At 48.1% G+C, this 25,599-nt stretch overlaps 1 protein-coding gene across 1 annotated transcript in view; it reads left to right on the plus strand.

Moving 5' to 3' along the window:
- mybpc3 (myosin binding protein C3) overlaps nucleotides 1-24,867 on the plus strand; it is a 58,597-nt gene extending 33,730 nt beyond the window's left edge. Inside the window, 13 exon segments of the mRNA XM_062525429.1 lie at nucleotides 945-1,019; nucleotides 4,100-4,265; nucleotides 6,968-7,072; nucleotides 8,249-8,437; nucleotides 13,046-13,180; nucleotides 15,432-15,599; nucleotides 16,997-17,085; nucleotides 18,539-18,734; nucleotides 19,031-19,170; nucleotides 21,074-21,233; nucleotides 21,997-22,133; nucleotides 22,398-22,584; nucleotides 24,286-24,867. Of these exon segments, the coding sequence (XP_062381413.1) occupies nucleotides 945-1,019; nucleotides 4,100-4,265; nucleotides 6,968-7,072; nucleotides 8,249-8,437; nucleotides 13,046-13,180; nucleotides 15,432-15,599; nucleotides 16,997-17,085; nucleotides 18,539-18,734; nucleotides 19,031-19,170; nucleotides 21,074-21,233; nucleotides 21,997-22,133; nucleotides 22,398-22,584; nucleotides 24,286-24,320 (1,782 nt within the window). The 3' untranslated portion in view covers nucleotides 24,321-24,867.
- Nucleotides 24,868-25,599: the final 732 nt, after the last annotated feature.

The raw sequence follows: 25,599 nt of genomic DNA on the forward strand, positions 1-25,599 counted from the left end.
GATGCAACAGGTGCACTCCTAAAACGAGTGTATGAGAAACAACACAGGCGGTGTTGTCCCTTTCCGGGACATAGAGATGTGTTTAAAAACAACACACTGTTGTGTTATTTTCAACACATGTGTTTTGAGAACGCACACAGTACACAGGTGACACCTGACCTGGACACCTGCCCTGCTTCCTGCTCAGTTCACAGGAGCGTTTTGTAGACATGCATTCAGGTGAGTTAAACTGGGAATATGGTTCAACACTTCTCACAGTTGGTACACAGTTTATGTCAGAGGTTCCCAGAGGTTATAAGATATCACTGAAGTCAAAGGGAATCTTTTAGTAGCCAACGGTCCACTTCCTCAGTGGCAGCACTCTGGGTCTGGTCTGGTCTGGTTGTATGGCTACTGATGGCTATTTGTCCAGTTAAGCCCAAGGCATCACCAGAGTGTAAGTCTTATGCATCACTAAACAGCCTCCATCTTTGGTTGATCTTCCACCCACATTTACCCAGAATACATCACTTCCGCACACTCTCCTTGTGCCCCTATGTAACTGTTTTGTCCCATGGAACTTAGATTTGTACAAAGGAACCCTATTCCCAGATGCGTCCCATGGAACCCTATTCCCAGATGTGGCGGGGGGGATGGCGCCCCCTCTGCCCATCCGGGTGTGGGTGCCCGGTGCCCGCCCTGGCTATGGGTGTCTCATTCAGCGTTTGTACGTCCTCCCTCGCTCCTCTGGCCTCTTTCCTCCCTGATCTACATAAAGAAAGCTAGAAGAAGGGACAGACTACTGGTATATTGTTGCCGCCACATCATTCTTTATGTAGATCAGTGAGGATGGAGGGCCGAGGAGCGAGGGAGGACATATAAACGCTGCATGAGAGGCACCCCATGCTGCTGTAGTGGGTGCCTGGTGCCCACGCGCTGTGCTGTGCTGTGCTCTGCTCATGTAGGGTAGAGCCAAAGCGGCGGAGGGGGAGGACAAAGAGGAGTCCGTCCGCACGTGGACCACCGACAAGAACGGGGAAGTGAGTGCCGGCCCTCCCGGCCCTGACTAACCGCCACCCCACCGGCACACACACACACACACACACACACACACACACACACACACACACACACACACTCACTCACACACACAAACCAAACTCACACACACACACACACACACACACACACACACACACAAACACGCACACAAACCAAACTCACACACACGTACACACACACACAAACTCTGATCTCTCGCCTTCACACACACTCATTCCATTCTCTTGCACTCACACACTACGCTCTCTCACCCGCAGCTACTCACACACACTTCCCTCTCTCGTGCTCACATACACACTCTGCCGCCATACACACACACACTCCGCCGTTTCGCCCACAGACACACACTCCCCCTCGGAAGTGTTGAGTCACTCAACTCTTTTATCAATGTCGTTGGCTAAGGCTATGTCTACATTAGACTAATATACTGTCTATTGCATCCAGGGCAGTAACTTGGCAGTACACTGCCCATTGCCATTCCGCCATTATCTCTTGTGCCCATTGCCATTCCGCCGATTTTGCAGACTTTATCTGGTGGTTATTTTAATGCAGATTCTTAATGCCGCATGGCCACTGTTTATCTGAACTTAGGGCTGCGGGACTTGACAAAGGGTGAATGGGCGGCAGATTTGTGTATCAGTGTTAATGATATGGATGCAGATTTGATCTACTTCAAAATTTAAACAGTCTTTGTGGACGCAGAAAGGATTTTGTTTCTAAAATCCTCATTAAAACATAACTGACCTTGTGTGGATGTAGCCTTAAGTCCAGCACTCTTCTCTCTCTTTCTCGTTCACACACATTCCACTCTCTCTCTCTCTCTCTCTCTCTCTCTCTCTCTCAGACACAGACTCCACTCTCTCGCCCTCGCACACACACACACACACACACACACACACTCTCTTCTCTCTCTCTCTCTCTCTCTGACACATCCTCTCCAGACTCCTGGGGTCACAAAGCTCTCTTTGTTGCTAACTAACTCCAGCTCCTGGCCCACTCTCTCTGTCTCTCTCGGAGACAAACACTGTCTGGCTCGTCTTCTCAGACACTGCGGTGGCAAAGCCGTCTTCATTGCTTGATTATTCATCTTCATCTCTTGACCCTCTTCGTCATCTGTATCGTCTGCCTGTGGTCTGGTGTTGTTCCGTCTCTCTCGCTCTCTCTCTCTCACTGTCACTCACCTACTCTGTCTGTGATTCCGTCTCTCTCTCTCTCTCTTTCTCTCTCTCTCTCACTGTCACTCACCTACTCTGTCTGTGATTCCGTCTCTCTCTCTCTCTCTCTCTCTCTCTCTCTCTCTCTTTCTCTCTCTCTCACTGTCACTCACCTACTCTGTCTGTGATTCCGTCTCCAGATCTCCTCAGCAGAATGACTGCTCTCCTCCTGTCCTTCTCTCCTCCTCTTCTCTTCTCCTCTTCCTCTCCTCCTCTCTTCTTCTCCACTTCTCCTCCTCCTCTTCACCTTCTGCCCCTCCCCATTTTTCCTGCATCACAATCTCTTGTCAGTCTTTTCTGTTTCCTTTTCTTCAGATCCTGTATTTTTCTCTATTTCACCCTCTTTCTCTCACCCTCTGTCTCCCTCCCTCTCTATCTCTCTCCCTCTCTCTCTCTATCCCTCTGTCCTTCTCCCACCCTCTATATCTCTCTCTATCCCTCTCCTTCTCTCTCTCTCCCTCTCCCTCTATCCCACTCTGTCCTTCTCCCTCCCTCTCTATCTCTCTCTCTCCCTCTCTCTCTATCCTTCTCCCTCTCTCTCCGGCCTGCATCCTCGGGCTCCTCTGGCACCTGCTCCTGGTTGCATGTGGTTCTGCACTCGTGTGCCAAGTGACCCCAAGAGGACACAGATCCCTGCGCGCCACCTGGCCCTGCCTTCCTGCCTTCCTGCCTGACTCCGCTGAGGAAGCAGGACAGGACGGCAGGAAAGGGCCGCGGGACAGGACAGGACAGCAGGACATCTATGGGACTTTAATGCAGCTCTCTTGATCTGTCCAGCACAGCACTGGACAGCTCTTATATTCGTGAGACCGTAGTCGCCTCTCTTTCAGTGCACATCTTGGCCTTAAAGCTAGACAGATTTAAGAGCACTAATCTCTTTTTGTATACAATATTTCTTATGTATAATATATAATTATACATGATATTTCTAACGTCTCTTTTGCTCTTAAATGTATGTAATTACCATCCAATTTCGTCAACATCACAAAGGTAACCAGTAAACTGGCACAGTGGTAAAGAAAGGTCTTCTCCTGGTTCACCAGGTGAGTGCACGTTTAGACGTTTGTTTAGCTGCCTCTCCGCCCATATCAACGTCTGCACGAGGAGTCTGACCGCTGCAGACCGTAAGTAAGAGGAGAAATGTCCTGCCGTGTCCTGTTGTCAGCTGGCAAGGGGCGTGTCCTGTTGTCAGGAAGTACAGTATGAGGGCATGTCTTGTGATGTCTGCGCTGGGTTTGTTTGTTTACTGTTACCATGGATACCTGTTCAGCATGGCCAGAGCAGAGAACTGAGACTGCTCCCCCACACGTGTGTCGCTGGTCATGTTGGGCTATTGGGTTGACCTGCATTGAGAACATGTCAGAAGTATTTGACCATGAGATACAAGCATAAGAGACACTACGCCACTTATGTCAGCCAGTGACATATGGATATGAATGTATAGAATATATATGATTACTGTATATCATGCAGCAGACAACAGATGTCAACAGATCACCAACATTTATTGTGCATAGGTCAACACACAATACACTTTTTCAAGTACATGAGTAATATCCTATTCAAATACTTCACATATGACACATGTATCTGATGCAAGCCTTGCTGGATGATAAACATGTCGGATTGGCCGGGGGAGGTGTCAGTTAAGTGTCTAGCCATTGTCACTATTGTCATGTCTATGTCTATTTTTATGTCTGTTATTGTCAAGCAAATCCATACGTGAATGGCTGTAAAGCATTCCTATTGTGTATCTTACACTATATGGCAATAAACCTAACCTTGACCTTGACCTTGAGTGACGTTGGTGGGGTGGGGGTTAACTTCCTGCGGTTGTGGTGCAGGTGATCACGGAGGCCACCTCGGACGGTCGCGTCCACGTGGAGACGACGAAGGGCCACTGCATCTTCACCATCGAGGGGGCGGAGCGACAGGACGAGGGCGTCTACTCCGTCATCGTGCGCAACCCGGCCGGAGAGGACCAGGCCGACATCACCGTCAAGGTCGTCGGTAAGAGCTACGGCGATTCACCCAGATTTACCGTTTGCTCTGTTTCAATTTCAGTTTTTGCCACCCAATGTTGTTGTGCTGTACTTTTGCTGTGCGATCACAGCAAGGTCTACCTGTCTAAAATCCCAATACTACAGCGCATCCCTTTCATAGCATCTTAGGGGCCATCTACGATTCTAAGTGATATCTAACACTTTTCATCACATGTAGTGGATATCTCCTGATGATCTCCACTCCGTGAGTACGGAGTGTATTCTGTTAAAAAAAAACTCAGCCTTCGTACACAGCCATGGCTCAGTGAGTGAACCGACCACCAAACATAACAAAACTGGTCCAGCCGATTACTGATGGGTGGAGGCGAGAGTTCGGGGCAATGGAAGTGGAGGTTACTGTACCTTTAAGACAAGGAAACAAGATGCAGACCTGCGGCAGCAAGGCGAGTGCAGCCGTGTCGTCATAGTGATGACCCCTTCTGACCTATTTGACACTTGTCCTTGTCAGACACAACAGACTCAGAACTGGGCTTAGGGGCAGGGGAGAGGGGGTAGGAACGAAGACACTACTTGATATTGTAACAGGGACAGTAACAAGCAGGGTAATGGGGACAGTGAGTGGAATTGGGCTTTTTATGCACCAATTTAGTTTAATCTCACTGCTAGTTACACCCCTGCTGGTGAATGAACCTTTCCCAGACCCACTCCCAATTGAGAAGGGTCTGTTGTCAACGAGGCTATCCATGTCCCTCATTGGTGCATAAACAGCATTACCGCTACAAGGCCAGGGCTCGGAGCTCGTCGCTGCTCTGCTCTCTTCTGTGGTGTCACTCACGGCAACAGCTCTTAATCAGCCCCAGAGATCAGCTCTGCTCCCTCTCACGTTACTGCTCAGGGCCCTAAAGAGGACTGGGAGGATGGGAATGGGCCGCACCATTAAATCTAAATTTAAGCTCCGTGCTCCGAGCGGCGAGCGGCGCTGCCATGGCGTGAAAGGACGGGCTAGAGGCTCGAATTCAGCGCTCTGCGTTCACATCTCGGCTCGTCTCCGGGGGGAACGCGCACGCGTCTGGAGGAAAGCAGTTGTGGTTCCAGCCGATGGTTAAATCGCTTTCTCATGGGCAGTAAAACGTCCTGATTTATCAGAGGATCATTACCTCGAGCTGTGCCCTGCTATAACTGAACCCACTGGATTACAGACACACACACACACACACACATAAAAAAAACAAGCTGGTAACAGACACGCACAAACAAATGTGTTTGCATAGACACATAGACACACACACACACACACACACATACGCACACATGTGCTTGAAGACACATGAAGACAGACACACATGCACAGTGCCCTTAGTGTAAATGCGTGGTTGTCCAGGAGCTGCCGGTCACCTGTTCTGTCAACGTCTCTGTAGGAGTTATAGCTGTCTTTACTGCTGACTTACTTTTACTACCTCAGCTCAGGAGTACCTAGCAGGAACACATATAGACACACACACACACACACACACACACACACACACACACACACACACTGAAACATGAAGCACTGGTGGCACGTTGTTTTCGCCACAACTCTCCAGATGCTTTCAAAGTCCGAATGGATATATTAGCAGCACAGGTGGTCTGATGCGTTGTAAGAGTTGTGTTATTCGTGTTGCTGTACTCCCCTTATATGAGTCTTCCTCAGATATCATTTCAGTCTCCCTAATCTGACCTCATCTGAGGAGATACCATCTCCCAGTCTCCCTAATCTGACATCATCTGAGGAGATACCATCTCCCAGTCTCCCTAATCTGAACACATCTGAGGAGATACCATCTCCCAGTCTCCCTAATCTGAACACATCTGAGGAGATATCATCTCCCAGTCTCCCTAATCTGAACACATCTGAGGAGATATCATCTCCCAGTCTCTCTAATCTGAACACATCTGAGGAGATATCATCTCCCAGTCTCCCTAATCTGAACACTTCTGAGGAGATATCATCTCCCAGTCTCCCTAATCTGAACACTTCTGAGGAGATATCATCTCCCAGTCTCCCTAATCTGAACACATCTGAGGAGATACCATCTCCCTAATCTGAACACTTCTGAGTTGGGCGACTCCTCTCGCTCACGCTGATGCTTGAGATGCCGCACGCTCTGAGAGAGACGCCACGCCCAGTGGGTTTAGCGGAGACTATGGGGTCATGAGGTCATAAGGTCACGCGTGTCACTTTTACCAGAGAAGGTTTATAAAGCGAGACGACTCATATGAGGGTCAATTCCGGTTACCTTGTGACGTAGTGTTACTCCCATTTAGGAGGCAAACGGGAGGCAAACGGGAGAAATAAACCTTATCTCGGATTATGACCATTCCCTTAGCCCTACACTCAGCAATGCAAGTAACGAACCCATATTCTACAAGGCACACGTCTTTCTAACATTCCCACATTGAAATCGTATTTTCCAGCGTGATAAATACATAGAAAAATAACTTTGTTCACGACCTGTCCCTCCTGACCTGACCTGTCTCCGCTAATTGCGCAGGCCACCTGTTATCAACGGCACACTGCTTCTGCTGCTTCTACACTGGTCTAAACCGATTACTCGTCACTGATCACGCCCAGATAGGAGGAAGTGGGCACCATTTCATTCCATTGAAAACCCCCTTTATGATTCATCTTACTAACTATACGATCTTTGCTTTTACTTTCCTCCCTAGATGTGCCCGATCCTCCTCAGGCTCCCAAGATCCTCAGCGTCGGGGAGGACTCCTGTGTGGTCCAGTGGGACCCTCCGCTCTTCGATGGAGGATCACCAGTCATTGGTGAGTGGGTGGGGTCAAGTGGGTGGCGTCAATCATGGAGGATCACCAGTCATTGGTGAGTGGGTGGGGTCAATCACGGAGGATCACCAGTCATTGGTGAGTGGGTGGGGTCAATCATGGAGAATCACCAGTCATTGGTGAGTGGGTGGGGTCAATCATGGGGGATCACCAGTCATTGGTGAGTGGGTGGGGTCAATCATGGAGGATCACCAGTCATTGGTGAGTGGGTGGGGTCAATCATGGAGGATCACCAGTCATTGGTGAGTGGGTGGGGTCAATCATGGGGGATCACCAGTCATTGGTGAGTGGGTGGGGTCAATCATGGAGGATCACCAATCATTGGTGAGTGGGTGGGGTCAATCATGGAGGATCACCAGTCATTGGTGAGTGGGTGGGGTCAATCATGGGGGATCACCAGTCATTGGTGAGTGGGTGGGGTCAATCATGGAGGATCACCAATCATTGGTGAGTGGGTGGGGTCAATCACGGAGGATCACCAGTCATTGGTGAGTGGGTGGGGTCAATCACGGAGGATCACCAGCATGGAGGATCACCAGTCATTGGTGAGTGGGTGGGGTCAATCATGGAGGATCACCAGTCATTGGTGAGTGGGTGGGGTCATTCATGGAGGATCACCAGTCATTGGTGAGAGAGTGTGACAACACTCAAAACTGAAAACAGGCTTTACAAGCAGACTTCTCATCTCCTTCCTAATGCATCAGCAGAGATTCCCATATATTTCTCCATAGATGCATTTTGCAGTTAACTGTTCAAATACATGTCCATGTTAGACAGAGGTGGCTTAAGGCAGTTTCCCCTTTGAATGTGTGTGTTTTTCAATGGTCCTTATGCTACAGTAGGTGTAGTGGTTAAATTATAATCCTGTTGTTTAAGACCTGAAGGCTACAGTATCCATTTGTATGTCTCATGAATGTGTTCTCCCTAAACTGCACTCTTGGAAAAGAAGGTGTTATATAGAAACAAAATGGTTCTATGGCACTCCTACATGTTTCTTTTAACCATTTTGAAGAGCTCACCAAAGGAACCCCTAAGGGTTCTTTAAAGCCTGCACGGTTCTATATAGCACCCCAAGAACCCTTTCTGAGTGTACTTCCTGAAGGAGAAGTTAAGTGTGTTAATATGGCCGGTGTTTTCTGCCCATTTCCTTCTTGTCAGGTTATGTGCTCGAGAGGAAGAAGAAGAAGAGCTACCGCTGGATGCGTTTGAACTTTGACCCCCACAAGGACACCACGTACACAGCCAGGCGGATGATTGAGGGCATGGCGTACGAGATCAGGGTGTATGCCGTCAACGCCATCGGAATGTCTCGCCACAGCATGCCCTCCCAGCCGTTCGTGCCCGTCGGTGAGTCTCGCCATCAGCCCCACCCACCCACAAACTCAACCAATCAGAGCCACTCATGAGGCTATATGTGAAAACTCAACCTATCAGGGACACTCATGAGGCTTAGGCTGTGTCTGAAACATCAGTATGCACGCTGGGCAGTGTGCATTTTCCGGAAGTTACGTCAGAATAGACTGTCCGAAAGTCAAGCGCTCTCACTAGTTGGGTACTTCGTTTGGCGTGATTTCCAAGCGTGCATCGATGCATCTATTTTGCCCTCAGATATCCCATAATCCTTTGCGCAGCGCAGGTCAAGCTCCAAACGTCATGTAAATCGTCAACACACCTACTTTTCATTAGCCCCGTTTACATGGACACTTCTATTCCATGTCGCAAATTTGCGACAAAAAGCTAATTTTGCAAACGCACACACACACGCGGTAATTTTGAGCACACAATAAAAGGAAACAATTACCCCAACAAATGCATTCAACTGTATGTACAATTCGCTAGGAATTCGAGATGAATTCGACCAATTAAACACAAAAACCCTGCCTGGCTTAGCCTAGCTTCCCATTTGATCCAGCAAATTTGCGACTTTATAATGTGGCAAATTTGCGACTTTATACAGTGGCAAATTTGAGACTATAAAGTGGCAAATTTGCAACTTTTTTCTTGCAAATTTGCAACATTTTTTCACGGAATATTGCTTAAGAGGGCGGGTTTTTGAACGTGATTGGGCGGAAATCACTCAACTCAATCTGGCAACACTGATTGACAGACATGGAAAGAAAGAGAGCAGTGGGAGACCTGATGCACCGGAGCCTAGTTCTATCCGCAGAGAACACTTCAGAGAGGGGTTCCACGTCTGGGGAACCGGCAGGACCGTTCTCTTTTCCTTGTCTACACCTTTCTCTGTTCTCCACCCTCCCCTCCATGTTCCTCAGCATCTGCAGCCCACTGATTAGGAAACTATCCCCGGTATTCCCCTCTATAAATAAAGGCACCTTAGCTTGCTCGCTCGCTCACTCTCGCGCATGTGTGCGTGTGTGTGTGTGTGTGTGTGTGTGTGTGTGTGTGTGTGTGTGTGTGGACGGGTGGTTGATGGCCAGCCTCCTCCGGCAGCTCAGTGGTCAGAGGCACAGTGGGGTGGGGGTCCCCCCTCCCAAAGAGAGAGAGGCAGGAAGGACACACAGACAGCTGAGTGGACGGCACTGCTGTTAGCGCTACTGGCTACTTTCCCTAAAGGGACAGACTGGCTTGCCGGAAGCAGAGAGTGTGTGAATGTGTGTGTGTGTGTGTGTGTGTGTGTGGCTGTGGTTGTATGTGTGGTTGTGTGTGTGTGGAGGTGGGGGGGGGGGGGCTAGGGGGGTCCGCCACTCACTCCGAGAGTGAGAGAGGAGAGGAGGCTTTACTGGCAGCTTGAGCCGGCGTGAAAGACAAACGGACACAAAATGACCAAACCTACGCTGCCCAAGACGGCAGAGAAGAAGCCGGCCGAGGAGGCTCCAGCAGATGCCGCCCCGGCCGAGGCCCCCGCAGAGGCCCCCGTAGAGGTCCCCGCAGAACCCCCAGCAGAGCCCGCTGCTGCCCCGCCGGCTGAAGAGCCCGCTCCCCCTCCCCCAGCCGAGGAGCCTGTCCCTGGGGCCGACGCTCCCCCGGCGCCCCCCGCGGAGGATGGAGCTCCACCTGCCGAGGGAGCGGCGCCGCCGGTCGAGGGGGAGGTTCCGGCCGAGGGAGCTCCACCGCCTGCGGAGGGAGAGGCACCGCCAGCGGAACCCGCCCCGGCACCCCAGCCCGAGCCGGAACCAGAACCCGTCGGCAGTAGGCTTCCATTTCACTCTCTCTCTCTCTCTCTCTCTCTCTCTCTCTCTCTCTCTCTCTCTCTCTCTCTCTCTCTCGCTCTCTCACTCTGGGTTAAAAGTCATCGAGTGCCTGTGGATTGTACAGTACACACCTGTGTGAATCGTTTTTGCTAATTTATTCAGCTTTGTGTGTGAAGTAGGAATTTCAATAGGAGTTGAAGTTTTTAGAAGTTAAACTTACTTCTGAAGGACATGCTTAATATTATGTGCACACACTGGGGTGTTTTCTTCTAAACGAAGTTACAAATACCTATGGCTAGGTCAGTGAGAAACATTAATGTTTGATGTTGTTCCATTCATAGGTTAAGAACATTTGTGGCATGAGACAATAGGGTTGTGTTGTGTGTGTATGTGTACAGTATGTATGTGTGTGTGAGCGTGTGTGTGTGTGTGTGTGAGAGCTGGTATCTGTTATCTGTGAGCAGCCTGATGTAAATCTTCCAAGAGCAACAGAAGGCGCATATCACAGATATCTGCGCTATTGTTGTGCTCCCGCCTGTTTCTCGTCGGCTGCCACGTGTGTGTGTGTGTGTGTGTGTGTGTGTGTGTGTGTGCTCTGGCATGCGCACCATATCAGTTCTGACCACTGGCATAGCAGTGTCCTCCTCACCCAAAAAAAGTCTCCTTCAAAGCATACGTATATGAAGGTAAAGTTTTTGTTTTTGCTCATGTTATGGTATACATTAGATGTAAACCTGTGCATTCCATCTTTCGAGGTGCACAAAGCATGAAAATAGAGGCCATAAATATTGTTTTGTATTTTATGGTAACCTTTGACCTTGGCTGTCATTGGTAGGTATGGGGTCGCAGCTCACCTTTTCCGCCGCCTTCCTTTGGCGTGACTGCTCCCGTGTGACGTCATCATCGCGTTAGTCGACGACACTCGGTTGACAGTTTGACAGATGGCTGGCGATATATATACCTGCGCACAGAGTATGACTGAATGTTTTGCTTTGAAGTGATTTATGTTTAATGGTTTTGGTGTGTGGTGGTGTGTCAGCAAGGTACAGCAGACAAATGGTAGTGCTTATGTGTAAATCCAAGCTACTGCAGACACACACACACACGCAATGAGTTATAGTCCGTCTGCCCAAGCACTAAGCTAAGTCCACAGTAAAAATAACAAGGATCTGCCAAAGCTTATATTTCAAGGAATAACACTCAAAATATTTGAACTTGGTTAATTGGCGTAGGGGACATCTTTTCTCTCTCTTATAGTCCAAGGAGACTGCAAGATTGCCGCTGTTTTGTTTAGATTTAGGCTAGGACCAAACAGGGCAAGATCTAGTCTAAGGTAATTTGTCTGTGGACCTGTTATTCCCATTATACAGGCACTCTAAAACAATGTGTGGATGGAAGAAAAGTTTTTACACAGAGAGGACAGAAAGAGGTAAAGACCAAACCCACCGGTTAGACGCTTGGAGAGTCACGCTAACGTCACTGAGAACCACAGAGCATCTGACAGCAGCATGATGATGACGTCACTGAGAATCTCAGAGCATCTGACAGCAGCATGATGATGACGTCACTGAGAATCTCAGAGCATCTGACAGCAGCATGATGATGACGTCACTGAGAATCACAGAGCATCTGACAGCAGCATGATGATGACATCACTGAGAATCATAGAGCATCTGACAGCTCATGATGATGACGTCACTGAGAATCACAGAGCATCTGACAGCAGCATGATGATGACGTCACTGAGAATCACAGAGCATCTGACAGCAGCATGATGATGACGTCACTGAGAATCACAGAGCATCTGACAGCTCATGATGATGACGTCACTGAGAATCACAGAGCATCTGACAGCAGCATGATGATGATGTCACTGAGAATCACAGAGCATCTGACAGCAGCATGATGATGACATCACTGAGAATCACAGAGCATCTGACAGTAGCTGAGTCTGGGCTCTTTTACTCCAGTTACGTTATGAGGCCACTCGTCTTAGTATCGTTCCTTTTTCTCGCCTCCAGTCATGACAGCTCTTGATTTCTGGTGTGTGTGGGCCTGTGCTGAAGGATGTGGTCTTACAGGATGGCCCGGACTGACCACAGTGGAAGGAAGACTTTTAGGGTTTTACTGAGGTGACGCATAGTTTCCAGGTGCTTCTGCAGGCCTGTTTTTATCAGGGTTGAATGATTGGCAAAGGCTACAGCCATCTCCCTCTATTCCTTTCCTTACCTCTCTCTCCCGCTCTCTTTCTTTCTCTCTTCCTCAAACACTTGTTCTCGCTGACTTAGTCCAAATCATGCAAACTGTTCCCAGTGAACTTCCATCATCGTGTGAGTGGACCTGTATTTCCACACAGAAGACATAGCTAACACCTGTTGCCATTTTGGACGGAACAGCAGCAGTTATGTCTCGTACAGTTTTACTCTAGCTGAAACATTGCTACTTGTCAACACAATTATTCCTTCAAAATGGTTTACATATTCACAAGGGGCCATGCTTTTGATCATAGTAGACATAGTGATGATTTGTAGACTGAGATCAGGGTAACATTCACCCAAAGGAAACCATTTTAAAAAATAAAATAAAATAAAAACACCCACCTACTCAGTTAACTTTAGTGGGTATACTGTGATCAAACGTTAGTCCCTTTTGCTGCTCCGAGTTTTTACATTTAGTATCTACACGGTCCCTTCTCTCGTCTAATGCACCAGATGTAATGCTGCAGAAGTGCGGGGGCGATCATGTACTCTTTTGTGAAATAGACGTAAACTCCATTTGTACTGTGTCCTCTCCTTCTCCCCAGCCCCAACCAGTGAGCCCCTGGGCCTTTGCGTTGATGACATCAGTGACACCACCATCTCGCTGAAGTGGAAAGCTCCAGACAGGCTGGGATCGGCTGAGCTCGACGGCTACGGGGTCGAGTACTGCAAGGAGGGCAGTGAGTATCAGAGACAGGACACACGGCCATCGCACACAGGGAGGGGAGACAGAGTGATGGTGATGGGACACAATGGCAGATACAGTCATAGGGGACAGAGGAAGATATGAAACACAGTCAAAAGTCACAGAGATGAGACACAGGGACATACTCAGGTATGGGGCCTAGTGATAGGACACAGGTACAGTATGGGACCTAATGATAGGACACAGGTATGGGACCTAGTGATGGGACCTAGTGATGGGACCCAGGTATGGGGCCTAGTGATGGAACACAGGTATGGGTCCTAGTGATAGGACACAGGTATGGGATGGGACCTAGTGATAGGACACAGGTATGGGACCTAGTGTTGGGACACAGGTATGGGACCTAGTGTTGGGACACAGGTATGGGACCTAGTGTTGGGACACAGGTATGGGGCCTAGTGTTGGGACACAGGTATGGGGCCTAGTGATGGAACACAGGTATGGGTCCTAGTGATAGGACACAGGTATGGGATGGGACCTAGTGATAGGACACAGGTATGGGACCTAGTGTTGGGACACAGGTATGGGACCTAGTGTTGGGACACAGGTATGGGGCCTAGTGTTGGGACACAGGTATGGGACCTAGTGTTGGGACACAGGTATGGGACCTAGTGATAGGACACAGGTATGGGACCTAGTGTTGGGACACAGGTATGGGACCTAGTGTTGGGACACAGGTATGGGGCCTAGTGATGGGACACAGGTATGGGGCCTAGTGCTGTATGTGAGAGCATCATTCTTTACATGCATTCTCTCTCTTAGTCACACTGGACACACATAGCAGCTATTTTGGCAAACACACCCTGGTGCTTGTCTGGTCCAAACGTAGGGGCCGTTAGGATGAAAGGAAGTGTGTGGGTAGCAGAGCAGAGATAATAGTGGGAGACAGGGCTTGTTCAGATAGGCCTAAAGATCGAGTCCCGTACCAAATCTGGAAATGCCTGCATGTAAAAAAGTACCGTAGAAGATGTACACTTACACTGACAGATTAGATTTTTTAATTACATTTGTAGGGATAAAATAAGCACTCATTCAGCACTGTCTAAGTGAATACTGGGCTACATATCCTGCCTCTCACATCACATGTAGTTTGTGAAAGAACTTAAAAAAGAAAAAAAAAAACCCTAAAAACTGGCACTCTGTCAATCAGTCGGCACCCTGGAGAGTTTAGTGTCGGGCCCCACAGCCTGCCGGACCCAGCCGCTCTGCTGTCAACAGCACTGGTCCAGCGCCAGCAGCCGTTAGCACGTCGCTAACGCTAATTAAATCTGTCCATCGAGGTGTCGGGCTCAGGGTTTAGCGAACGCCAGGTGTACGGAACACTCCATATAAGCCCCCTTTGGACCGGACCCGTCTTGGCACGGGTTCTGATGACCAAGGACTGGAGCGGAGTGGAGGAGAGACAACACTCTAGCTGCGTTCGTCACGTCTGTGAACCGTGAGGCCCAAATCACTTGACAGGATGCGGCACAGTTAAGAGAGAGCACACACACACAGGCGGCCAATCCTCCTTCTCACCTCTGCACGAGCCAAACTAGCGGTGGGCCAGAAGGCCCATCATGCTCCTCTGGCTGGGGACAGACAGGACATTAATAACACGAGCCAGATAGAAAACATACTGTACTGGGCTCATTAGAGAGGAGCAGTAATTGCGGGAGTTAATGAAACATAAATTACAGTCAGTTAGTTAAAGATATATTGCTATTGCCGTCACACATTGCCCTCTTAGTTTTACAGATGGAGTTATTTAAGAAGAGTGTGATGGTCTACAAACATTTTTATTTTCTATTCATCTTGTTAGGGCCTAGTCTAGCCTGGCTACGCCTTCCTACATACTTCCGCTCGGTTTTCATTTCACTTCATTACGTAGTCTGGGTCTGCGGTATATTTGCGGCTTTTCTCATGAAAAAAATTGCAGGTCCAATCAGTGAACAGAGGGAGTAGCTGAGAACGATGACGTTGAGGTCATGCACTAGTTTGAGCATGTCACGTCATAACCAAATGTTAGCGATTGGTTGTGACAGATCTGATGCTCAGGGAAAATAGTAGGGAAAATACGGTGTCCCCTTTCCTGTCCTTCTGAGTTGAGGCTAACTTCCCCAGTTTTACATTTAAAAAAGGGTCCTATGTTCCCCGGTCCCATACAAAGTGGGGAACATAGGACCCGGGGAACATAGGACCTGGGGAGGTCTCTCTGAAGCATGTTACTCTTGTTTCCTCTCTAGCTGATGAGTGGATTCCTGCCTTCGAGGGCCTCACTGACCGCACCTCGGTCACCATCCGGGAGCTGCCCACAGGGGAGCGGATGCAGTTCCGTGTGCGGGCGTACAACATGGCTGGCCCCAGCACCCCAGCTAGCCTAGCACAGCCTGTCACCATCCGAGAGATTATGCGTAAGTGTCACACACACACACACACACACACACTAACTAATCATTCTCTAATGGGGGGGAAGACGTAGGGTCAAAGGCGGACATTCCTGGTTCCAAAGAGTAAAAGTTCTGTCATATGTTCTTTCTACCTGTGCACTTAACTCAGGTGATATCACTAATTATCTGATCTACCTGGCAGCTAATTAGTATAAGCTGGTTTCCAAAATGGTTGGACCAAATACTTGGCAGGACTTTTACTTTCTGAACCCGGGATGTCTGCCTCTGCACAGGGTTAGCTTGCTATGTGTTAGCAGAAGACTGGACACACAGCTACAAGCTAGCACTGGACGGGGTCATCACTATGTTTCCCAGGTCGCACTGGACAAAGCACACTGCTATATGCTAACACCAGAAAGAGCCCACAGCTACATGCTACCAAACTGGACAAACCGCTACAAAATTTTACTCTACTATTGAGATTAGAGGCTAGCACTGCACAGTGCACACACTAACCAACATTGCTGTATGCTGGAACTGAAGACAGGACATTGCTACAGGCGAGAACTGCCTCCGTTGTTATAACACTTGTACGACTATTCTAAACTAGCACCAGCTGCTGTTGTTTACAACAACACATGTCACATCCCTCTGGAAAGATGATCAATTAGTCAAAATAAAGTGTGAATAGCAAACTGTCTGCACTCAATCAGTGTGTGTGTGTGTGTGTGTGTGTGTGTGTGTGTTGGGGGGATATCAGTTTTACCCCCCCCCCCCCCCACACACACACACACACACACACTCACACTCAACCTTAAGGTCTTTAACTGGCGTGCAGGGGACAGTAACTTAAGAACTTAAGACTCACAGTGTTAAGTTACCCCTCTTGGACTTGTTGGCCCTTTCTCACCTAACTCTAGCCTCATGGAAGCCCATGTTTCACAAGTGTCACTGGAGTGGGCTCTGCTGCTTGGCATCCTGGAATGATGGCAATAAGTGTCATCACCTCTGGAACCAGTTTTATCTCCTGGATGTATGAGAGAGTAATGCAAGCGAGGGGCATTGCTAGTGTCCAACACGTTATCTCCCTTCCTTGAAAGAGGGAGACCATAGGCCCTTCTCATTCATTTTCTTATCCTCCTTTCCTTGAAAGAGGAAGAACATAGGCCCTTCTCATTTGTTTTTTTATCTATCCTCCCTTCCTTCCTTCCTTGGTCCTCCGGCTCGTGCCCACTGATCTATAAAGAAGACTGGATAGACTATCCCATTATTGCCACCCCATCGCTCTTTACCTAGATCAGTGGAAACGAGCTGCAGGACCGAGAGAGGAATGGAGTATAGATAAAAAGACAAATGAGAAGGGCCCCATGTCCTTGAAGTCGATGCTGATAGTCGACTTGTTTTTCTGCTTGTTTGTGCAGAACGTCCCAAAATCTGGATTCCCCGCCATCTACGACAAACCCTGGTGAAGAAAGTCGGGGAGCCTATCAACTTGGTGATTCCCTTCCAGGTCAGTGGGTCTGTGTTTCCTGTTAGACAGTGTTCTCTGACCAACGGAGATGAACAAGGAAAAGGAAAATATCTGCCCCCATCCTTTTTCACTCCCAAATGTTCCGACCACTTTGGTCTTCATCAGGTGCAACCACTCAGGTGGTCTACGTCAGGTACACCCTACCTGATTAAGACCAGAATGGTTGGAATGTTATATACTGTTTACAGCAATGGCAATGCTTATTACCCAAAACCTGTTGGAATATAGGTGTGTACATGCTTACATGACATCCATGTCCATGGCTGCTGTCTCTACTCTCTGATCTATAATAATCAGAAATATGTATACACGAATATCTAATCACATTTGTCCATCTATACAAAGCAATAATTGGGGTCCTCTGTGTACTGGTCCAAGTCTGTATTTTCTAATGTCTAATATTTAGTTGATGATATTTGTTACTGTTTTGTAGTCATAGCTACCACTGCATTAGTTGCATCAGTGGCAAGGTTTTGCACTACTGTGTGGAGAGTTGCTAGCTCTTGCTAGCATGTTTTGGATCTCCACTAGGATCATCCCGAAAACCACACCAACCCTCTGCCCTCCACCTTCACCCCTTCTGCCTTCACCCCTTCATCTTTACCCCTACTGTCTTAAGGGAGGTTAACTGAGCAGTGGATAGCCCTCCAAAAATACACCCCAACTTTCCGTGATTCTTAGCCCCTTGGCACCCCCAACTGCTTGACCCTTGCCCCGCCGATCACTTCCCAGGCCTTTTAGCGTGTGTCAGTCTGAAATCAGAGCCAGCGTGCTCACCACAGACACGGGCTAGTGTGTACAGCACCCTGCTCCAAACACTATTAATACATAGACACATACTATAGCCCCTGCTCCCAACTCCTACCCCCAGAAACTGTATCTGAGCACCCCCACTGCAGAGTATGTGAGATGGATGGAAAACCCTTGTACACAGCTGTGTGTATGTGTGTGTGGGATTGGAACCCGCAGCCTAAGAGCTCTTTGGTGAATCCAATATGAATGCACTGGACCGTGGCCAGACTCCAGTCACAGAGAGTAATGGTCATTAAGATGCCATGTTGCCTGCATGTGTGCTTAGGGTGCATTTCCAAAAGCCTCAGAGCCATGTCAACATCAGGGAACAATAGGTACGGGTGTAATGAGGACTACACATGTGCTTATGGAAGGCACTTCCAGTGTGTGTTTGTGTAACAAGGGCATGGCATGCGGAAAGTGCTGAGATGCAGCCAACATTTCCAGCAGAGAAATGGAAACTAGAAAATCAGGTGCAAAAAAAAATGCGAGACCAGGAAAGCATAAATTTAGCGAAAACACTGACATTGACTGACCGCTTTTAGAAATAGTTTTGTTTTTTGTGATCTCTGAACTTTTTTTTTCACATATAGAAGTACTGTACTCCCAGTTTAAGTTTGCTGCCTCTGTCCTCGAACAGGGCAAACCTCGACCCAAAGTCACCTGGACAAAAGATGGCGAACCACTGGATGCTAAGCAGGCCAGCATTCGTAACAGCGACATAGACACCATTCTCTTCATCCGTCGGTCAGAACGCAAGGATTCTGGGAAGTACGAGATCAAACTCGAGATCGAGAATGTGGAGGACACGGCTGACATCACCATTCAGATCGTTGGTGCGGAATCCTGAAGACATACAGTAGCTATGACATCATGCTTGATGGAACCTCAACTACTAGCTTAGTCATACATACCATAATCATATGAAAAATGTCTTCAGCTATGAGGTTAATACATGGGGGCAGTTAATATGGCATTAATATGGTTTCTTTTAACTTGCATAAAACACTGACACTGGCAAATAGACAACCTGGCTGATACACAGGAAATGACTGTAGTTTGATTATCTTCAAAGTGTCCAAATGGGCTTTGAGTGGGACATCTGATGGTCTACTTCCTCTCCCTCTCTCAGACTTACCTGGCCCCCCTATGAGTGTGAAGATCTGTGAGGTGTGGGGCTTCAACGTGGCGCTTGAATGGAAACCCCCCAAGGACAACGGTAACTGTGACATCAGTGGCTACATCATCCAGAAAGCTGACAAGAAAACCATGGTGAGCGTTGAGCCTGACCTTTGACCCCTGAAAAGTGCAACGATCGATAAAAGGCATGGCTCAACAAATGTCATAGACATGCTGTATATTGTCGTAATTAATGTCGTAATTAAACATTAAGACTTGGCGAGGATGAGACACAGCCTTCGGTGCTCTCCTCTTGTTGCCCTTTGCAAGGCTTCTCGTCTGTCAACCATGTGTGTGTGTGTGTGTGTGTGTGTGTGTGGCTGTGCGTGCGTGCAAAAACTCCTTTTAGTTTTTATTGTGCTCTGACCTTAACATGGCATGATATGAAATCTATTACGGCTGCCAACCTTTGCACGTAGTGCCAGGGAAGCCTTTGGAAACGGAGAAGGATAATTATTCATGGTCTCTGTGGCATTCAGTGGCCTGCGAGGGTATCAAAGACAGCTAAAGCATCATCCAGACAAATGCAGTCGGTATTTGAAGCCTGTGTGTGTGTTTGTGTGTTTGTAGAGGCTTGTGATAGGTGGTGGTAGAGGGGGGCAGCTATGCCAGTTCCCAGATGCCCCCCTCCTCCACACACCTACACACACACACACACACACACACACACACACACACACACACACACACACACACACCTACACACACACACGCACGCACGCACACCTCAGCTACAGCCAATGCGAGGTGGCTAAGCCCCCTGCCTCAGGTCTATAATTGAGAAATGTATGTACACTATTCCACAGGGGGGGGGGGATAAAGAGGGAAAACACATTGCCTGGTCACCTGGGGATTTTTAGGCTGGAAGATTTCCCAAGCAACCGAGGGGAGGAGATACAGCAACACAGCTATGCCCCCCCCCCCTTCCGCTCCACCCCCCCCACCCCCCACCCCCTAAAACAACAGAGCGGGCAGGCCAGGCATGCCCTAATCATAGCCCCCGATGGCCTTGGCCCGATTTGGGGCGCCTGCAGCACGCCGCTGCTCTGCTCAGCCATTGTCTTTTTTGACAGGCAGAAGGTTAGCCCGCTAAATAAAAAGCCCCCGGTTCAGGTTTCGCTCAGCCTCCCAAGCAGCCGCTCATCATTATTAGGCCCAATTAATTTGCCCGTGTGCTGGGGGGGGGGGGGGCTCGGGCTGCCGCACGCCCACAGGTCTGGTTTCACAGGATTGATAGCATCTCCATCGGTGATCAGGTGGACACTCAGTTAAATATAAAACACAAGGCCAGAGCTCCCCAATACTCCTCAGCCAGTAACACAAAACACATAACACATACACACACACACACACACACACACACACACACACACACACACACACACACACACACACACACACACACACACATATACACACACACACACACACACACACACACACACACACTGTGTGTCGTGTTTATCAGTATCTTTTGTGTCCTTGCTCCGTTCTTGAGTTGAAGACAAACTTCAGCAGTTTATTACACCCCTAAATCTCTTTCCTAAATCTCTCAATGCTGAACCTGCTATGATCCATAAAAAAGACACTAGGTTATTTACTTTGGATTATTCCTTGAAGTGTTTAGGTGAGAGGCACGATGTCTGTCCCATGTAAAAGCCTAAACCTTCTATTAAAATGCGCGTTTAGATTACAGTGGCTACTATTCTGTAAGTAGCTTTGGCTAAAAAGTGTCAGCCAATGTAATGTAATGTACTAGCATGGCTACTCTGACTAGCGCCGACAGGTGTGTCTAGTCATGCCCGGTACCTGACTTGTCATGCCTTTTTTCGTGCTATTATTCATTTATTTTTGTATCTATCTAGTATGTTTTATGTTGCACATTGTACTGTACTTGTCATTGTACTGTACTTGTGATTGTCTTACTGTATGTTGTCTATGGAAGCAAACTACTGTTCCCTTTGGGGATTAACGGAGGCGAATCCCTCTCTCACAGGAGTGGTACAACGTCTACGACGCGTACAGACGCACCAACTGTGTGGTGTCGGACCTCATCATGGGCAACGAGTATCTCTTCCGCATCTACTCCATCAACATGGTGGGCTGCAGTCTCGACCCCTGCGACACCAAAGACAGCGCCTTCATCCAGAAAACAGGTAACTGCCCACTACTACTGTTGTTACCCTACGCCTTCATCCAGAAAACAGGTAACTGCCCACTACTACTGTAGTTACCCTACGCCTTCATCCAGAAAACAGGTAACTGCCCACTAGTTACCCTACGCCTTCATCCAGAAAACAGGTAACTGCCCACTACTAGTTACCCTACGGCTACATTTAAGAAAACAGGTAACTGCCCACTACTACTGTAGTTACCCTACGCCTTCATCCAGAAAACAGGTAACTGCCCCCTACTAGTTACCTTACGCCTTCATCCAGAAAACAGGTAACTGCCCCCTACTAGTTACCCTACGGCCACATTTAAGAAAACAGGTAACTGCCCACTACTAGTTACCCTACGACTACATTTAAGAAAACAGGTAAGTACACCTGGTACTGTAAGTTCACCTGGAGCTATATCTGGAAAACATGTAATCTACATCTAAGAAAACAGGAAACAACACACACACACACACACACACACACACACCCACACACACACACACACACACACAGAAAGATGGGGTGCATATGAACGCTTCCTTGAAATCAGCCCACTCAACACTGGTAGCCACACCACACACATGCTCACCTGAACCTGTATCTCATAAACCAGGTAACAACTCCTGATTTAAGGACAACCTCAATTGCGCTAACTGACGCATGTTGTGCCACACCAGTTGAGCTGTGCAGCTGATCGTGTTCAGCGCTATTATTTGACCTTGACCTCCTTCTTGACCTTGTCCTATCTTGTCCTCAGGTTTTGTGTACAAGCCTCCCTCCTATAAGGAGCATGACTTCTCTGAGGTGCCCAAGTTCACCCACCCTCTCGTGAACCGCTCTGTCATCACCGGCTACAACGTCACCCTCAGTTGCTCCGTTAGGGGCATCCCCAAGGTCAGTGTGAAGGTGAAAGGGTCAAAGGTGGGAAGGTGAAAGCTCTTTCACTCCTGAACTTGGGGCGTCGGGTCAGGAGGAAGTTGCCTTTAGATTTACATCACCAAGACTCCAAAGCGCTTCCTCGTTTATAGAAGCTTGTTGTATCATAAGCGGAACGTCTTTGAGTGTCTTTTTCACTGCTATGATTTCCTCCATTTCCTCTTGTCGTCCTTGCTCTTTCTCTTCCCATCCTCTCTCTTCTAACCCCCCTTTCTCTCTCAGCCCAAAATCACGTGGTACAAGAACAAGATGGACATCTCCAATGAGGCCAAGTACCGGATGTTATGCAAGCAGGGTGTGCTCACGCTCGAGATCCGTAAGCCGTGTCCGTTTGACGGTGGCGTCTACATGTGCAAGGCCGTCAACTCTACTGGGGAGGACATAGTTGAGTGCAAGCTGGAAGTTCGCCGTAAGTATCTCTTGAACAGAGTGGGGTACAGTAGGCCTCTCTCCTGTGGAAGATAGTGCTGCATTTCACACACTCACACACTTCCATCCAACACACCTGTCAATGTGACGGGTGAACCACCAATAAGAAGCACTTTCAGGAATAAGTCTCGCGATCTCAACCTTGCAATGTGTCTGGAATGCTAACGTCACTTTGCTATGTACACACTCGCTCACAGCAAACCTTCACATAACCTTCCCAGCACTGGTTAGAATCACCTTTGTCATTAACAATAGCAGTGGAATGTAAATGTCAACAGACGGTCATGAAATTAGTCCTTCCATTGGGATGCACATGGTAAATAGATCCAAAAAGTGCAGTTGTTTTTTCCGATGTCAATACTCTCATGAGGAGACTCGTATGGTAAGCACTGATGGACTATACCATCTCAAGCACTGATGGACTATACCATCTCCCATATTATGTCCATTCTCTTGCATTGCTGGAGTTTCTGGCAATGCAAGTCTGCGTTCAAACATTGCGCTGCTACTCACGCAGTGCAAATGTTAATCAAATATGAAGTCATATATGATTCCCAAACCTCATATATGAATGTTTTTGCTCCTCATATTTGATTAAATGAATGTACATGCAGTCAATGTGGGTATATCTTTGGTGGATACATTCCGATGTTCAGTGAAGACCGTCTCATCTAGAGGTAACGTCTGCATTGGGTCATCCACTTCAGGGGATTTTCAAGACTTGAAGTCGTTAGTTATGGGAAAGTTCCGACCAAAGGAACATTTCCAGTGTAAATTCTAAGAATTTACCATTATTGTTCAGTTTTGAGCTGTAAAATCTGTATTGAAGCCATTTCTACCTTAATAGTAATGTTTTTATTATGACGTGGAGTGGTTGCAGCACAGATTTTCTGTATGCTCACATTTGATGTGGAATGTAACATGTGTTTGCGCCTTGATAGTATGTATCCCAGGGTACACCTCAGAAAAGGTGGTATGGATTGTGTCCCGCAGATCCATGGCTTGTTGCTGTTTGTGTGTGTGTTCTTGTTTAACATCCTCCAATTCTGTACCCTCACCCCCACCCTCACCCCCACCCCTCTCCTCCGCCACCTCCACGTCTATAGCTCGTGAGGCGTGAGTAAGCACAGCTTTTGAGTGAAAATGAGGTAAGACACCCCCTACAACCCCCACCCCACCCCACACCACCCTACACACACACACACACACACACACACACACACACACATACACACGCACGCCCTCTTCTGACAACCCCCAAAAAGTGTGTCACCACCCGCTGTCACTATCTACTGCTCAGCCGAGGTCATCAAACTCAATTACCACAGTATCAGCCACTGCAAGTGGGGACTGGATGGGCTGTGATTATGTTTACGCTATCTCCATAATTACCTCACTCAGTGACAACCTCCATCTTAATGGATCACTAATAACTGTTCCTGAAAGAAATGTTACGGTTAATTTACTAGATTTTTATAGTATTTCTTCCTCTACTTGAAGTTATGTACATTTTGGAGCATTTTTTAGATTCATTTTGCATTTATAAGTACAATTTATATGAATGATACAATAATAATAAAAAAAACAATCTACATATAAATATAAATATAAACTAAATACGATGTTTCTGAAGTCATTTCTATGTACGGGATGAGTTCTGATTTCATCCATTGCATTACAGCCTTACCCAAGGACGAGCCCAAGGAAAAGAAGTGAGATGCCTCGGGAACCCTCTCCTAATTTTGGACAGAAAGGCTGAAGCTGAAGATGTCCCCAACTGCCCCTACTGCCCCCATCTACCCTTTCTCCTGCACCTCTACGGGGCATCTCCTACCTTCTGAGATGGTGATTGTCAAGTGACACGGCTCAAGGATTTCATTGGCTGTCAAGACATCCCCCCCTGTGCTTCACTGCTCTTTGTGTTTGATCTCCATGTTGTGTGTGTGTGTGTGTGTGTGTGTATGTGTATCGTTAATCCTAGTCACCATCCTCAACATTTGTGCATTAAACATCCTGTACCATCTGCATTTGTTGGTCTTCCTCATTTCCATCTTTCATCTATATGTGTCTGTTTCCTCCTCTTTGCTGAAGGATTTGTGCATAGAGAACGTGTCCTTGGTTGTCTTTTAAATAAAAGGAGGTTGGTGGGTAGGTGTGTGTGTGGGGGGGGGGGCTCCAAAGTACCATTTCTCCTCCATCTCACCGATGGTATATTTATTGTTGCCATTAATGCTTAAATAAACTTGTTTTTTGTGGACGCTAACATGCGGTGCGTTTCAGCTCTGTCCTGTTTCCTTGTGCGCCGTAGCTGCCCTTGTCCCTAACTACCTACAGCACAGTACCCTGACCATGTTCCCACCGTAGCTGCCCTTGTCCCTAACTACCTACAGCACAGTACCCTGTTTCCTTGTGCGGCGTAGCTGCCCTTGTCCCTAACTACCTACAGCACAGTACACTGTTTCCTTGTGCGGCGTAGCTGCCCTTGTCCCTAACTACCTACAGCACAGTACACTGTTTCCTTGTGCGGCGTAGCTGCCCTTGTCCCTAACTACCTACAGTGACCATATGTTCCCACCCAGCGTCCGCGTGTGCTGCATGCCTGCCTGTCATACCCGCCGGCACATGCACACATATCACATTCAAGGACACACACACACACACACACACTGACACACACACTGACACTCACACACAGACAGACAGACAGACAGACACACACACACACACACACAGTGCTGTTTTAGTTCTGCCAGACTGGCCAAGCACATGTGACACACCAGGGCACTCTCATTAAATACCTCCCCATTTGGAGCCATAATGGGCGCTTGTAAACCAGGTGGATTGGCCCCCATAACACTCCGACAGTAGTGCCCTCTCTGGGCCAATAACAACACTCCGCTCAGCCCGTCTAGAGCCGGAATGGCTCTCATCGGGCTCACCGAGGCAGGCCGCCTGAACGCCAGTTACCCAATTCCTCTGGTGATATTAATGCAAC

This window comes from Sardina pilchardus, chromosome 21 (genome assembly GCF_963854185.1).
Source record: "Sardina pilchardus chromosome 21, fSarPil1.1, whole genome shotgun sequence".
Classification (NCBI taxonomy): domain Eukaryota; kingdom Metazoa; phylum Chordata; class Actinopteri; order Clupeiformes; family Clupeidae; genus Sardina; species Sardina pilchardus.